The sequence below is a fragment of the Tamandua tetradactyla genome, chromosome 18 (genome assembly GCF_023851605.1).
Source record: "Tamandua tetradactyla isolate mTamTet1 chromosome 18, mTamTet1.pri, whole genome shotgun sequence".
NCBI classification, from domain to species: Eukaryota; Metazoa; Chordata; class Mammalia; order Pilosa; family Myrmecophagidae; genus Tamandua; species Tamandua tetradactyla.
This window is the reverse complement of record NC_135344.1, coordinates 76105418-76120410: the sequence shown is the minus strand read 5'-3', so window position 1 is coordinate 76120410 and position 14993 is coordinate 76105418. Positions and strand designations below refer to the sequence as shown.

The 14993-nt window shown below is 39.1% G+C and overlaps 2 protein-coding genes across 2 annotated transcripts in view; one reads left to right on the top strand and one right to left on the bottom strand.

Annotated features, from left to right (window-relative positions):
* PRELID3A (PRELI domain containing 3A) overlaps nucleotides 1–14993 on the bottom strand; it is a 63890-nt gene that overhangs the window by 35198 nt on the left and 13699 nt on the right. The gene's annotated exons all lie outside the window — the stretch shown is intronic.
* Nucleotides 13771–14498, top strand: LOC143662715 (GTP-binding nuclear protein Ran-like). Its single transcript, XM_077136143.1, has one exon. The coding sequence runs from the start codon at nucleotides 13814–13816 to the stop codon at nucleotides 14459–14461; it is 648 nt and encodes a 215-aa protein (XP_076992258.1). The 5' UTR covers nucleotides 13771–13813; the 3' UTR covers nucleotides 14462–14498.

Here is a 14993-nt window from a genome sequence, read left to right as displayed (position 1 = left end):
GAAAATCAATTAATGTAATACACCATATCAACAAATCAAAGCAGAAAAATCACATGATCATCTCAATTGATGCAGAGAAGGCATCTGACAAGTTTTAACATCCTTTCCTGTTGAAAACATTTCAAAGGATAGGAATACAAGGGAACTTCCTTAAAATGATAGAGGGAATATATGAAAAACCCACAGCTAATATCATCCTCATTGGGGAAAAATTGAAAACTTTCCCCCTAAGATCAGGAACAAGATAAGGATGTCCATTATCACCGCTATTATTCAACATCGTGTTGGAGGTTGTAGCCAGAGCAATTAGACAAGAAAAAGAAATACAAGGCATCAAAATTGGAAAGGAAGAAGTAAAACTATCACTGTTTGCAGACGATATGATACTATACGTAGAAAAACCAGAAAAATCCACAACAAAACTACTAGAGCTAATAAATGTGTACAGCAAAGTACCAGGTTACAAGATCAACATTCAAAAATCTGTAGCGTTTCTATACACTAGCAATGAACAAGCTGAGGGGGAAATCAAGAAACGAATTCCATTTACAATTGCAACTAGAAGAATAAAGTACTTAGGAATAAATTTAACTAAAGAGACAAAAGGCCTATACAAAGAAAACTACCAAAAACTGTTAAAAGAAATCACAGAAGACCTAAATAGATGAAAGGGCATACCGTGTTCATGGATTGGAAGACTAAATATAGTTAAGATGTCAATCCTACCTAAATTGATTTACAGATTCAATGCAATACCAATCAAAATCCCAACAACTTATTTTTCCGAAATAGAAAAACAAATAAGCAAATTTATCTGGAAGAGCAGGGTGCTCCGAATTGCTAAAAGTATCTTGAGGCAAAAAAACGAAGCTGGAGGTCTCAAGCTGCCGGACTTTAAGGCATATTATGAAGCCACAGTGGACAAAACAGCATGGTATTGGCATAAAGATAGATATATCGACCAATGGAATCGAATAGAGAGCTCAGATATAGACCCCCTCATCTATGGACATTTGATCTTTTATAAGGCAGTCAAGCCAACTCACCTGGGACAGAACAGTCTCTTCAATAAATGGTGCCTAGAGAACTGGATATCCATATGCAAAAGAATGAAAGAAGACCCGTATCTCACACCCTATACAAAAGTTAACTCAAAATGGATCAAAGATCTAAACATTGGGTCTAAGACCATAAAACAGTTAGAGGAAAATGTAGGGAGATATCTTATGAAACTTACAATTGGAGGTGGTTTTATGGACCTTAAAACTAAAGCAAGAGCACTGAAGAAGGAAATAAATAAATGGGAACTCCTCAAAATTAAACACTTTTGTGCATCAAAGAACTTCATCAAGAAAGTAGAAAGAGAGCCTACACAATGGGAGACAATATTTGGAAATGACATATCAGATAAAGGTCTAGTATCCAGAATATATAAAGAGATTGTTCAACTCAACAACAAAAAGACAGCCAACCCAATTACAAAATGGGAAAAAGACTTGAACAGACACCTATCAGAAGAGGAAATACAAATGGCCAAAAGGCACATGAAGAGATGCTCAATGTCCCTGGTCATTAGAGAAATGCAAATCAAAACCACAATGAGATATCATCTCACACCCACCAGAATGGCCATTATCAACAAAACAGAAAATGACAAGTGCTGGAGAGGATGCGGAGAAAGAGGCACACTTATCCACTGTTGGTGGGAATGTCAAATGGTGCAACCACTGTGGAAGGCAGTTTGGCGGTTCCTCAAAAAACTGAATATAGAATTGCCATACGACCCAACAATACCATCGCTAGGTATCTACTCAAAGGACTTAAGGGCAAAGACACAAACGGACATTTGCACACCAATGTTTATAGCAGCATTATTTACAATTGCAAAAAGATAGAAACAGCCGAAATGTCCATCAACAGACGAGTGGCTAAACAAACTGTGGTATATACATACGATGGAATATTATGCAGCTTTAAGACAGAATAAACTTATGAAGCATGTAATAACATGGATGGACCTAGCGAACATTATGCTGAGTGAGACTAGCCAAAAACTAAAGGACAAATACTGTATGGTCCCACTGATGTGAACTGACATTAGAGAATAAAGTTGGAATATGTCATTGGTAACAAGTCCAGCAGGAGTTAGAAACAGGGTATGATAATGGGTGATTGGAGCTGAAGGGATACAGACTGTGCAACAGGACTAGATACAAAAACTCAAAAATGGACAGCACAATACTACCTAATTGTAATGTAATTATGTTAAAACACTGAATGAAGCTGCATCTGAGCTATAGTTTTTTGCTTGTTTGTTTTTTATATATATTTTTGTATTTTTTATTTTTATTTTGTTCTCTATATTATCATTTTATTTCTTTTTCTGTTGTCTTGCTATTTCTTTTTCTAAATTCATGCAAATGTACTAAGAAATGATGATCATACATCTATGTGATGATGTTAAGAATTACTGATTGCATATGTAGAATGGTATGATTTCTAAATGTTGGGTTAATTTCTTTTTTTCCGTTAATTAAAAAAAAAAAAAAAAGAGAAGGGGTAATTGGAGCTGAAGGGATACAGACTGTACAACGGGACTGGATATAAAAACTCAGAAATGGACAGTACAATACTACCCAATTGTAATGCAATTATGTTAAAACACTGAATGAAGCTGCATGTGAGGTATAGGTTTTTTGTTTTTGTTTTTGTTTTTGTTTTTTTTCTTTCTATTGTTTTAATTCTTATTCTGTTGTCTTTTTATTTCTTTTTCTAAATCGATGCAAATGTACTAAGAAATGATGAATATGCAACTATGTGATGTTATTAAGAATTATTGATTGTACATGTAGATTGGAATGATTTCTAATTGTTTTGTTAATTCTTTTTTTAATTAATAAAAAAAAAGAAAAAAAAAGAATTACTGATTGCATATGTAGAATGGAATGATTTCTAAACGTTGTGTTAGTTAATTTTTTTTAATTAATAAAAAAAAAGAGGGAGGAACAAATTAAAATCAGAAATGAAAGGGGAGCTATGACTACCAATCCCAGAGAAATAAAAAGGATTACAAGAGGATACTCTGAAGAACTGTACACCAAAAACTGGATAACCAAGATGAAATGAACAAATTCCTAGAAACACAAATTACCTGCACTGACTCAAGAAGGAGTAGAAAATCTCAATAGACAAATAACTAGTAAAGAGATTAAATAAGAAATCAAAACCCTCCGAACAAAGAAAAGCCCAGGACCAAATGGCTTCACAGTTAATTTTACCAAACATTCCAGGAAGAATTAACACCAATCCTGCAGAACACCATCAAGCCTACCAAAATACACGTGGCATTTCTTGTAGGAGTGCCACTAGAATAAAGAGAAAGAGGCAGAGAGAATATTCAAAGATATATTGGCTGAAAACTTCCCAAATATAACAAAAAACATAATCATGCATATCATGATGCTCCACAAACTCCATGCAGGATAAATACAAATAAGACCACACCATAGGAGAATGGGGCAAGAGGGAGGCTTAGTGAGGTGCGGGATTTAGTTCATTCTCCAGAGCAGCTAGTAAATAGCCTGGGGCCATGCTAGTGACCAGACACACAGTGTACACCAGTCTGGACAAGTGGACCAGCTGAGATCCCCACCCAGAACTGCAGGTCCTGGTTACAGAAGGTGAAGAGTTGAGATGTTAAGAACCAGAGACAATCCAGCTGCTGCAAACGCTCTAAGACAAGCCTTTCCAAAAGGAAGTCCAGCGCCCTCAGGAGTGCAGGGACGGGGAGACTGGAACTAGGAAGACTCTCCCTCAATGTCCCCCATGTCGCGCCCTGCTCCTGCGCTCCAAGGCCTGTCTGAGCTGCACCCCATCCCCACAACCCCTGCACTGCACCTCTACAACCCCGCGACACACACCCTATGCTCCGAGGCTCCAGGGTAGCATCCCCAGCCTGTGCCTACACCTGGGCTGCAAAGCATCACCTCACTGCTGTGCCCCAACCCGTGCCCTGCATCCTGCGCCACATCCATCCTGCAAATACAAGGCTTCAGACTGCTGAAGGAAATCAACTTACAAAGTAAACCAGTCACGATATTTACATGCCATGAAGACAACAGAAGATCACTAAGCATATCAAGATGCTGACAGATATAGCCCAGCCTAATGACCAAATTAAAACACTGGAGGAGACACAGACTTTGGAACAACTAATCAAAGATGTTTGTATAACTCTAATAAATAAAATAAATGGGATGGCTAACAACATAAAGGAGATAAAAAAGACTGGAAGAGCATAGAGAGGAATTTGAAAGAAGAGACTAAGATATAGCAGATATCACAGAGATTAAAGACACAGTAGATCAAATAAAAAAAATACTAGAGACACACAACAGCAGACTTGAAGGGGTAGAAGAGAGAATAAATGGACCAGAGGACAGGGCAACTGATTTCAAACACACAAAAGAGCAAATGGCAAAAAAGATGGAAAAATTTGAATTGGATCTCAGGCAAATGATGGACAACAAAGTACACAAATATAAGAATCATTGTTGTCCCAGAAGAAGAGAGGAGTAAAGGGTTTGGAAGATTAGTTGAGGATATAATGGGGGAAAACTTCCCAATCTTCATAAATGACATGAATACACCAATCAAAGAAGCCCAACAAGCTCCAAATAGAATAAATCCAAATAGCCTTCCCTAAGACACATACTAATCAATCTGTCAAATGTTGAAGAGAAGCAGAAAATCTTGAAAGTGGCAAGAGAAAAACAATCTACTACATACAAGGGAAACCACATGAGACTGAGTTCAGACCAGTCAACTGGCATCATTGAGGTAAGAAGGCAGTGGTATGAAATATATTTAAGATCCCAAAAGAGAAAGACTTCCAGCCAAGAATTCTTTACCCAGCCAAACTGTCCTTTAAAACTGAGGGAGAGGGTGGTGCAATGGTGGCTCAATGGCAGAATTCTTACCTGCCATGCCAGAGAGTCAGGTTCAATTCCTCGAGCCTACCCATTGCAAAAAAAAAAGAAGAAGGAAAAAAACTTGAGGGAGAGATTAAAATTTTCAGACAAACAAATCCCAACAGAATCTGTCAACAAGAGACTGACCTTACAAGAAATACTAAAAGGAGCTCTACCAGTTGAAAAAAAAGACAGGAAAGGGAGGTCTGGAGGAGGAGTACCAATAAGGGTAACTTAAAGGATAAAAAGAGATAGAAGGAAATGAATATATAAATCTGACAAGCAAAATCCAAAGGATCAGATGGTAGATTCAAGAAACACCTTTTCAGTATTAACTCTGAATGTCAATGGACTAAATTTACCAATTAAAAGATACAGATTGGCAGAATAGATTAAGAAATACAATCCAGCTATATGCTGCCTACAAGAGACTCATCTTAGACACAAGGATACAAATAGATTGAAAGTGAAAGGATAGAAAGAGATGTTCCATGCAAGTTGTAACCAAAGGGCCATACCACAGCATATTATAATCAAACTGTTGAATCCCCCAAATAAACTGAGGGCTCTGATAGTTGCAAAAGAGAAGAAATATATCATGTTCAGGGGATCCTCAATTAGAGTAAATGCCAATTTCTTATCAGAAACCATGAAGGCAAGAAGGCAATGGAACTTAAAGTGCTGAAAGCAAAAAACTGTCAACCAAGAATCCTATATCTAGACTTCCGGAAAAGATGGCCGCTTAGTAAGACGCACGGATCTTAGTTTCTTCTCCAGGACAGCAACTAGGGGAGTAGAAACGATACACAACAGCGCCCAAAGCCACAACAGAGATAAAAAAGACAGCATACCCCATCCTGGAACGGCTGGCTGGCTGAGAGAAGCCGCTCGGGTGAGATCGCCGAGGCGCGCGGGCTTCACCGGGAGGGGCGGCAAGCGGCCGGAGTCACTCCCTTCCCCCTTCACGAGCCGGCTGGGAGAACCGTGGCGGCTGGCGCCCACACCACACACGGCCCCCCGGACCAATTGAGAGAATTGGATAGGAAATCTCCAGGCCGCGGAGAACGGTAACGGGTCGGGGAGGCCCCTTCCAAACCCGTGACTCCCTGGGAACGTGCACTCTCCCAGGCGGGCCGCTGCCGCTGGCGCCCTCCCGCCACGCTTGTCGCCCGGGCGACTAGGAAATTCGGACGGGCGCTTTCCCGGGCTGCGGCGGCCAGCAACCCTCCCTGCATTCGGACCCCGGGCCGGCTCGAACCCTTCCAAACCGCTTCGGCTAGCGAACCTCCCCCAGGGCGAGAGTTTTCCAAAGTTAAAGGTCCCACAGCACCTTTTACTGGTGGGACCCGCAGACAAACGTGTGCCACAAGCGCCACCTACTGGGCAGGATAAGAAAAACAGAACCCAGAGATTTCACAGAAAAATCTTCCAAACTTTTGGATCCAATACCCAGGGAAATCTGTCTAAATGCGCAGACGCCAACAGAAGATAACGGATCACGCTCAAATAATTGAAAATATGGCCCAGTCAAAGGAACAAACCAATAGTTCAAATGAGATACAGGAGCTGAGACAACTAATGCTGAATGTACGAACAGAAATGGAAAACCTCTTCAAAAACGAAATCGATAAATTGAGGGAGGACATGAAGAAGACATGGGCTGAACATAAAGAAGAAATAGAAAAACTGAAAAAACAAATCACAGAACTTATGGAAGTGAAGGACAAAGTAGAAAAGATAGAAAAAACAATGGATACCTACAATGATAGATTCAAAGAGATAGAAGATAGAATTACTGATTTGGAGGATGGAACATCTGAATTTCAAAAACAAACAGAAACTATCGGGAAAAGAATGGAAAAATTTGAACAGGGTATCAGGGAACTCAAGGACAATATGAACCGCACAAATATACGTGTTGTGGGTGTCCCAGAAGGAGAAGAGAAAGGAAAAGGAGGAGAAAAACTAATGGAAGAAATTTTCACTGAAAATTTCCCAACTCTTATGAAAGACCTAAAATTACAGATCCAAGAAGTGCAGCGCACCCCAAAGATATTAGACCCAAATAGGCATTCTCCAAGACACTTACTAGTTAGAATGTCAGAGGTCAAAGCGAAAGAGAGATCTTGAAAGCAGCGAGAGAGAAGCAATCCATCACATACAAGGGAAACCCAATAAGACTATGTGTAGATTTCTCAGCAGAAACCATGGAGGCTAGAAGACAGTGGGATGATATATTTAAATTACTAAAAGAGAAAAACTGCCAACCAAGACTCCGATATCCAGAAAAATTGTCCTTCAAAAATGAGGGAGAAATTAAAACATTCTCAGACAAAAAGTCACTGAGAGAATCTGTGACCAAGAGACCAGCTCTGCAAGAAATACTAAAGGGAGCACTAGAGTCAGATACGAAAAGACAGAAGAGAGAGGTATGGAGAAGAGTGTAGAAAGAAGGAAAATCAGATATGATATATAGAATACAAAAGGCAAAATGGTAGAGGAAAATATTATCCAAACAGTAATAACACTAAATGTTAATGGACTGAATTTCCCAATCAAAAGACACAGAATGGCAGAATGGATTAAAAAACAGGATCCTTCTATATGCTGTCTACAGGAAACACATCTTAGACCCAAAGATAAACATAGGTTGAAAGTGAAAGGTTGGGAAAAGATATTTCATGCAAATAACAACCAGAAAATAGCAGGAGTGGCTATACTAATATCCAACAAGTTAGACTTCAAATGTAAAACAGTTAAAAGAGACAAAGAAGGACACTATCTACTAATAAAAGGAACAATTAAACAAGAAGACATAACAATCATAAATATTTATGCACCGAACCAGAATGCCCCAAAATACGTGAGGAATATACTGCAAACACTGAAAAAGGAAATAGACACAAATACCATAATAGTTGGAGACTTCAATTCACCACTCTCATCAATGGACAGAACATCTAGACAGAGGATCAATAAAGAAATAGAGAATCTGAATATTACTATAAAGGAGCTAGACTTAACAGACATTTATAGGACATTAAATTCCACAACAGCAGGATACACCTTTTTCTCAAGTGCTCATGGATCATTCTCAAAGATAGACCATATGCTGGGTCACAAATCAAGTCTCAACAAATTTAAAAAGATTGAAATCATACACAACACTTTCTCGGATCATAAAGGAATGAAGTTGGAAATCAATAATAGGCGGAATGACAGAAAATTCACAAATACGTGGAGGCTCAACAACACACTCTTAAACAACGAGTGGGTCAAAGAAGAAATTGCAAGAGAAATTAGTAAATACCTCGAGGCGAATGAAAACGAAAACACAACATATCAAAACTTATGGGATGCAGCAAAGGCAGTGCTAAGAGGGAAATTTATTGCCCTAAATGCCTATATCAGAAAAGAAGAAAAGGCAAAAATGCAGGAATTAACTGTTCACTTGGAAGAACTGGAGAAAGAACAGCAAACTAATCCCAAAGCAAGAAAAAGGAAAGAAATAACAAAGATCAGAGCAGAAATAAATGAAATTGAAAACATGAAAACAATAGAGAAAATCAATAAGACCAGAAGTTGGTTCTATGAGAAAATCAATAAGATTGATGGGCCCTTAGCAAGATTGACAAAAAGAAGAAGAGAGAGGATGCAAATAAATAAGATCAGAAATGGAAGAGGAGACATAACTACTGACCTCACAGAAATAAAGGAGGTAATAACAGGATACTATGAACAACTTTACGCTAATAAATACAACAATTTAGATGAAATGGACAGGTTCCTGGAAAGACATGAACAACCAACTTTGACTCAAGAAGACATAGATGACCTCAACAAACCAATCACAAGTAAAGAAATTGAATCAGTCATTCAAAAGCTTCCTAAAAAGAAAAGTCCAGGACCAGATGGCTTCACATGTGAATTCTACCAAACATTCCAGAAAGAATTAGTACCAATTCTCCTCAAACTCTTCAAAAAAATCGAAGTGGAGGGAAAACTACCTAATTCATTCTATGAAGCTAACATCACCCTCATACCAAAACCAGGCAAAGATATTACAAAAAAAGAAAACTACAGACCAATCTCTCTAATGAATATAGATGCAAAAATCCTCAATAAAATTCTAGCAAATCGTATCCAACAACACATTAAAAGAATTATACATCATGACCAAGTAGGATTCATCCCAGGTATGCAAGGATGGTTCAACATAAGAAAATCAATTAATGTAATACACCATATCAACAAATCAAAGCAGAAAAACCACATGATCATCTCAATTGATGCAGAGAAGGCATTTGACAAGATTCAACATCCTTTCCTGTTGAAAACACTTCAAAGGATAGGAATACAAGGGAACTTCCTTAAAATGATAAAGGGAATATATGAAAAACCCACAGCTAATATCATCCTCAATGGGGAAAAATTGAAAACTTTCCCCCTAAGATCAGGAACAAGACAAGGATGTCCACTATCACCACTATTATTCAACATTGTGTTGGAGGTTCTAGCCAGAGCAATTAGACAAGAAAAAGAAATACAAGGCATCAAAATTGGAAAGGAAGAAGTAAAACTATCACTGTTTGCAGACGATATGATACTATACGTCGAAAACCCGGAAAAATCCACAACAAAACTACTAGAGCTAATAAATGAGTATAGAAAAGTAGCAGGTTACAAGATCAACATTCAAAAATCTGTAGCATTTCTATACACTAGTAATGAACAAGCTGAGGGGGAAATCAAGAAACGAATCCCATTTACAATTGCAACTAAAAGAATAAAATACCTAGGAATAAATTTAACTAAAGAGACAAAAAACCTGTATAAAGAAAACTACAAAAAACTGTTAAAAGAAATCACAGAAGACCTAAATAGATGGAAGGGCATACCGTGTTCATGGATTGGAAGACTAAATATAGTTAAGATGTCAATCCTACCTAAATTGATTTACAGATTCAATGCAATACCAATCAAAATCCCTACAACTTATTTTTCAGAAATAGAAAAACCAATAAGCAAATTTATCAGGAAGGGCAGGGTGCCCCGAATTGCTAAAAACATCTTGAGGAAAAAAAACGAAGCTGGAGGTCTAGTGATGCCGGACTTTAAGGCATATTATGAAGCCACAGTGGTCAAAACAGCATGGTATTGGCATAAAGATAGATATATCGACCAATGGAATCGAATAGAGTGCTCAGATATAGACCCTCTCATCTATGGACATTTGATCTTTGATAAGGCAGTCAAGCCAACTCACCTGGGACAGAACAGTCTCTTCAATAAATGGTGCCTAGAGAACTGGATATCCATATGCAAAAGAATGAAAGAGGACCCGTATCTCACACCCTATACAAAAGTTAACTCAAAATGGATCAAAGATCTAAACATTAGGTCTAAGACCATAAAACAGTTAGAGGAAAATGTTGGGAGATATCTTATGGATCGTACAACTGGAGGCGGTTTTATGGACCTTAAACCTAAAGCAAGAACACTGAAGAAGGAAATAAATAAATGGGAGCTCCTCAAAATTAAACACTTTTGTGCATCAAAGAACTTCATCAAGAAAGTAGAAAGACAGCCTACACAATGGGAGACAATATTTGGAAATGATATATCAGATAAAGGTCTAGTATCCAGAATTTATAAAGAGATTGTTCATCTCAACAACAAAAAGACAGCCAACCCAATTACAAAATGGGAAAAAGACTTGAACAGACACCTCTCAGAAGAGGAAATAAAAATGGCCAAAAGGCACATGAAGAGATGCTCAATGTCCCTGGCCATTAGAGAAATGCAAATCAAAACCACAATGAGATATCATCTCACACCCACCAGAATGGCCATTATCAACAAAACAGAAAATGACAAGTGCTGGAGAGGATGCGGAGAAAGAGGCACACTTATCCACTGTTGGTGGGAATGTCAAATGGTGCAACCACTGTGGAAGGCAGTTTGGCGGTTCCTCAAAAAGCTGAATATAGAATTGCCATACGACCCAGCAATACCATTGCTGGGAATATACTCAAAGGACTTAAGGGCAAAGACACAATCGGACATTTGCACACCAATGTTTATAGCAGCGTTATTTACAATTGCAAAGAGATGGAAACAGCCGAAATCTCCATCAACAGAAGAGTGGCTAAACAAACTGTGGTATATACATACGATGGAATACTATGCAGCTTTAAGACAGGATAAACTTATGAAGCATGTAATAACATGGATGAACCTAGAGAACATTATGCTGAGTGAGTCTAGCCAAAAACTAAAGGACAAATACTGTATGGTCCCACTGATGTGAACAGACATTCGAGAATAAATTTGGAATATGTCATTGGTAACAGAGTCCAGCAGGAGGTAGAAACAGGGTAAGATAATGGCCAATTGGAGTTGAAGGGATACAGACTGTGCAACAGGACTAGATACAAAAACTCAAAAATGGACAACACAATAATACCTAATTGTAAAGTAATCTTGTTAAAACACTGAATGAAGCTGCATCTGAGCTATAGGTTTTTGTTTTGTTTTGTTTTGTTTTGTTTCGTTTTGACTTTACTATTATTACTTTTATTTTTGTCTCTGTATTAACATTCTATATCTTTTTCGGTTATGTTGCTAGTTTTTCTAAACCAATGCAAATGTACTAAGAAATGATGATCATGCATCTATGTGATGATGTTAAGAATTACTGATTGCATATGTAGAATGGTATGATTTCTAAATGTTGGGTTAATTTCTTTTTTTCCGTTAATTAAAAAAAAAAAAAAAGAGAAGGGGTAATTGGAGCTGAAGGGATACAGACTGTACAACGGGACTGGATATAAAAACTCAGAAATGGACAGCACAATACTACCCAATTGTAATGCAATTATGTTAAAACACTGAATGAAGCTGCATGTGAGGTATAGGGTTTTTGTTTTTTTTTTTTTCTTTCTATTATTGTTTTAATTCTTATTCTGTTGTCTTTTTATTTCTTTTTCTAAATCGATGCAAATGTACTAAGAAATGATGAATATGCAACTATGTGATGTTATTAAGAATTACTGATTGTACATGTAGAATGGAATGATTTCTAATTGTTTTGTTAATTCTTTTTTTAATTAATAAAAAAAAGAATCCTATATCTAGCAAAACTGTCTTTCAAAAATGAGGAAGAGATTAAGATAGTCTCAGATAAGCAAAAACTGAGGGAGCTGTCACCACCATATCAGCCCCACAAAACATGCTAAGGAGAGTTCTGGAGGTTGAAAGGAAAGGGCAATAGATAAATAGATAATAGATCAAAGATGCTTTGAAAAAGTAAAGATCTCTGGTAAGGGTAGATATAAATGCCAGTACTATTGTATTACTGGTTTATAATTCTAATTTTTACTTCCTACAGGATCTAAAAGGTAAATGCAAAAAAAAGACAATGCTAAACTGGGGTTTTAGATTCATAATGTATAAATATGTCATTTGTGATAAAAGCGACATAAAAGTGGGGCAATGGACGGGTATAGGAACATAGTTTGCATAGACTACTGAAGTTAGTTTGGTATCAAAACAAATGAGATTGTTAAAGATTTAGGAGGTTAAATTTAAGCCCCTTGGTAGCTGCAAAGAAAATATCAGAGAATATGAAGACTTGTAGAGACAGAAATTAAAGTACAGGTTGCCAGGGGCAGGAGACAGGGGGAATGGCGAGTTAATGCCTAAAGGGCATAGGGCTTCTGTTTGTGGAGACAGGAAAGTTTTAGTAATGGAAGGCGGTGAGGGTATCACAACACTGTAAATGTGAACAATCCAAGGAACGGTGTGCTTGGGAGTGGGGGAGACGGGAATGCTTACGTTGTATATAGGTTCTGCAGTGGTCTGGACCATGCCCCCCAGAAAAACACGTTCTCCAACAGGGGACCTTCTGACGAGGTTACTTCGGTTAAGGTATGGCTCCCTTCAACCAGGATGGGTCTTAATTCTGTCTTGGAGTCCTTTATAACCAGAATGAAATTCAGAACACAAAGCCAGAAGGTCAGAGGAACAGCCAGAAACTAAAACTCAACAGACCCTGGAAAAAAAGGAGAAGCCAGAGACGCGATGCGCACTGCCAGGAGACAGAAAACCAACGTCTCAGGATCGCCAGCAGCCAGCCCGAGTACCACGGTCTTCTGGGAGAAAGCAGCGCCCTGATGACACCTCGATTTTGGACTTTACCTCGCTGCAAAATCATGAGCCAATAAATCCCACCGTTTAAGCCCACCCACTGCATGGCATCTGCTTTAGCAAATTACAACTCATTCCCACAATCCAGAACAAGAGCAACTAAAGAGACACCAACAATTAAAGGAAAACATGACCCTAGACAGGATTTACAAGGGAGGAGAGAAGGCTCAAAACGACACTGTCAGAACACGTGAATAAACTGGAATGTAGAATGTAAGATTTATTTCAGTGTTAAATTTATTGACCTTGATAATTGCAGTTAAGGCAGTTACAGATGTGAGTATCCTTGTTCTTAGGAAAGGCACACGGCAGTGCTAATTGTCCAAGGAGCACGATGCATACGACCCACACTCAGGTGTTGAGAAAATGTGTTGATGAGTAGGCAGGCAGAGAGATGAAGAGACGGATGGGTTCATATATCGATGGATGGACAGAATAAAACAGCAAATGTGGCAAAATGTTAACATTGGTGGGTGGATCTGGGTATCCACGAGGACAGGGTGTGTTGGAGTTCTCTGTATGGGGTCTGTATTAGTTTTGTAACCGTCCTCAACACGTGAAAGTATTTCAAAATAAAAAGTTTAAGACTGCTCAGTCAGACGGGGGACGGAGACGCTTCTGGAAGAACCATCGCCATGGCCGCCCAAGGAGAACCCCAAGTTCAGTTTAAACTTGTATTGGTTGGCGATGGCGGTACTGGAAAAACTACATTTGTAAAACGTCATCTGACTGGTGAATTCGAGAAGTATGTAGCCACCTTGGGCGTTGAGGTGCATCCCCTTGTGTTCCATACCAACAGAGGACCTATTAAATTCAGCGTATGGGATACCGCGGGTCAGGAGAAATTTGGTGGACTGAGAGGTGGCTATTACATCCAAGCCCAATGTGCCATTATAATGTTTGATGGAACATCAAGAGTTACTTACAAGAATGTGCCTAACTGGCATAGAGATCTGGTACGAGTGTGTGAAAACATCCCCATCGTGTTGTGCGGCAACAAAGTGGATATTAAGGACAGGAAAGTTAAGGCAAAATCCATTGTCTTCCACCGAAAGAAGAATCTTCAGTACTATGACATTTCTGCCAAAAGTAACTACAACTTTGAAAAGCCCTTCCTTTGGCTTGCTAGAAAACTGAGTGGTGACCCTAACTTGGAGTTTGTTGCCATGCCTGCCCTTGCCCCACCAGAGGTTGTCATGGACCCAGCTTTGGCAGCACAGTATGAGCATGACTTAGAGGTTGCTCAGACAACTGCTCTGCCGGATGAGGATGATGACCTGTGAGAAAATGAGGCTGGAGCCCAGCGTCAGAAGTCTAGTTTTATAGGCAACTGTCCGGTGATGTCAGTGGTGCAGCGTGGTTGCCACTTTATTATATAGCCAAGCAGAACATGTGCTTAATCTTTGGGATGCTGAAGGAGATGAATGGGCTTCGGAGTGAATGTGGCAGTTTAAAAAAAAAAACTTTTTTTGGACCTGCGTATTTAGCTGTTTTGAAACACAATGGTTTCCTTTTTGAGTTTCAAATATGACTGCTACAGTCACATCACACACACAAAAAAAGTTTAAGACTGAAATCCTGCATGTGATATACTGACCCTGGGCAGTAGAAAGCGCTGGCCCGTCCCCACCCCTCTTCCCCCACCGCATTTGGGGCCCAGCCAGGGCTTCTCTGCCAGCTCTGAAGGGAGCTGCAGTCAGGCCTCCCCACCCAGCAGGCCACAGGCACGTCTGCACCCCGAGCCCAGGACCCTCCTGCAGAGGCCCCATCAGGGCGTTCACCCCTCTGCCTCGGTCCTTTCCCAGCCCCCCTCCC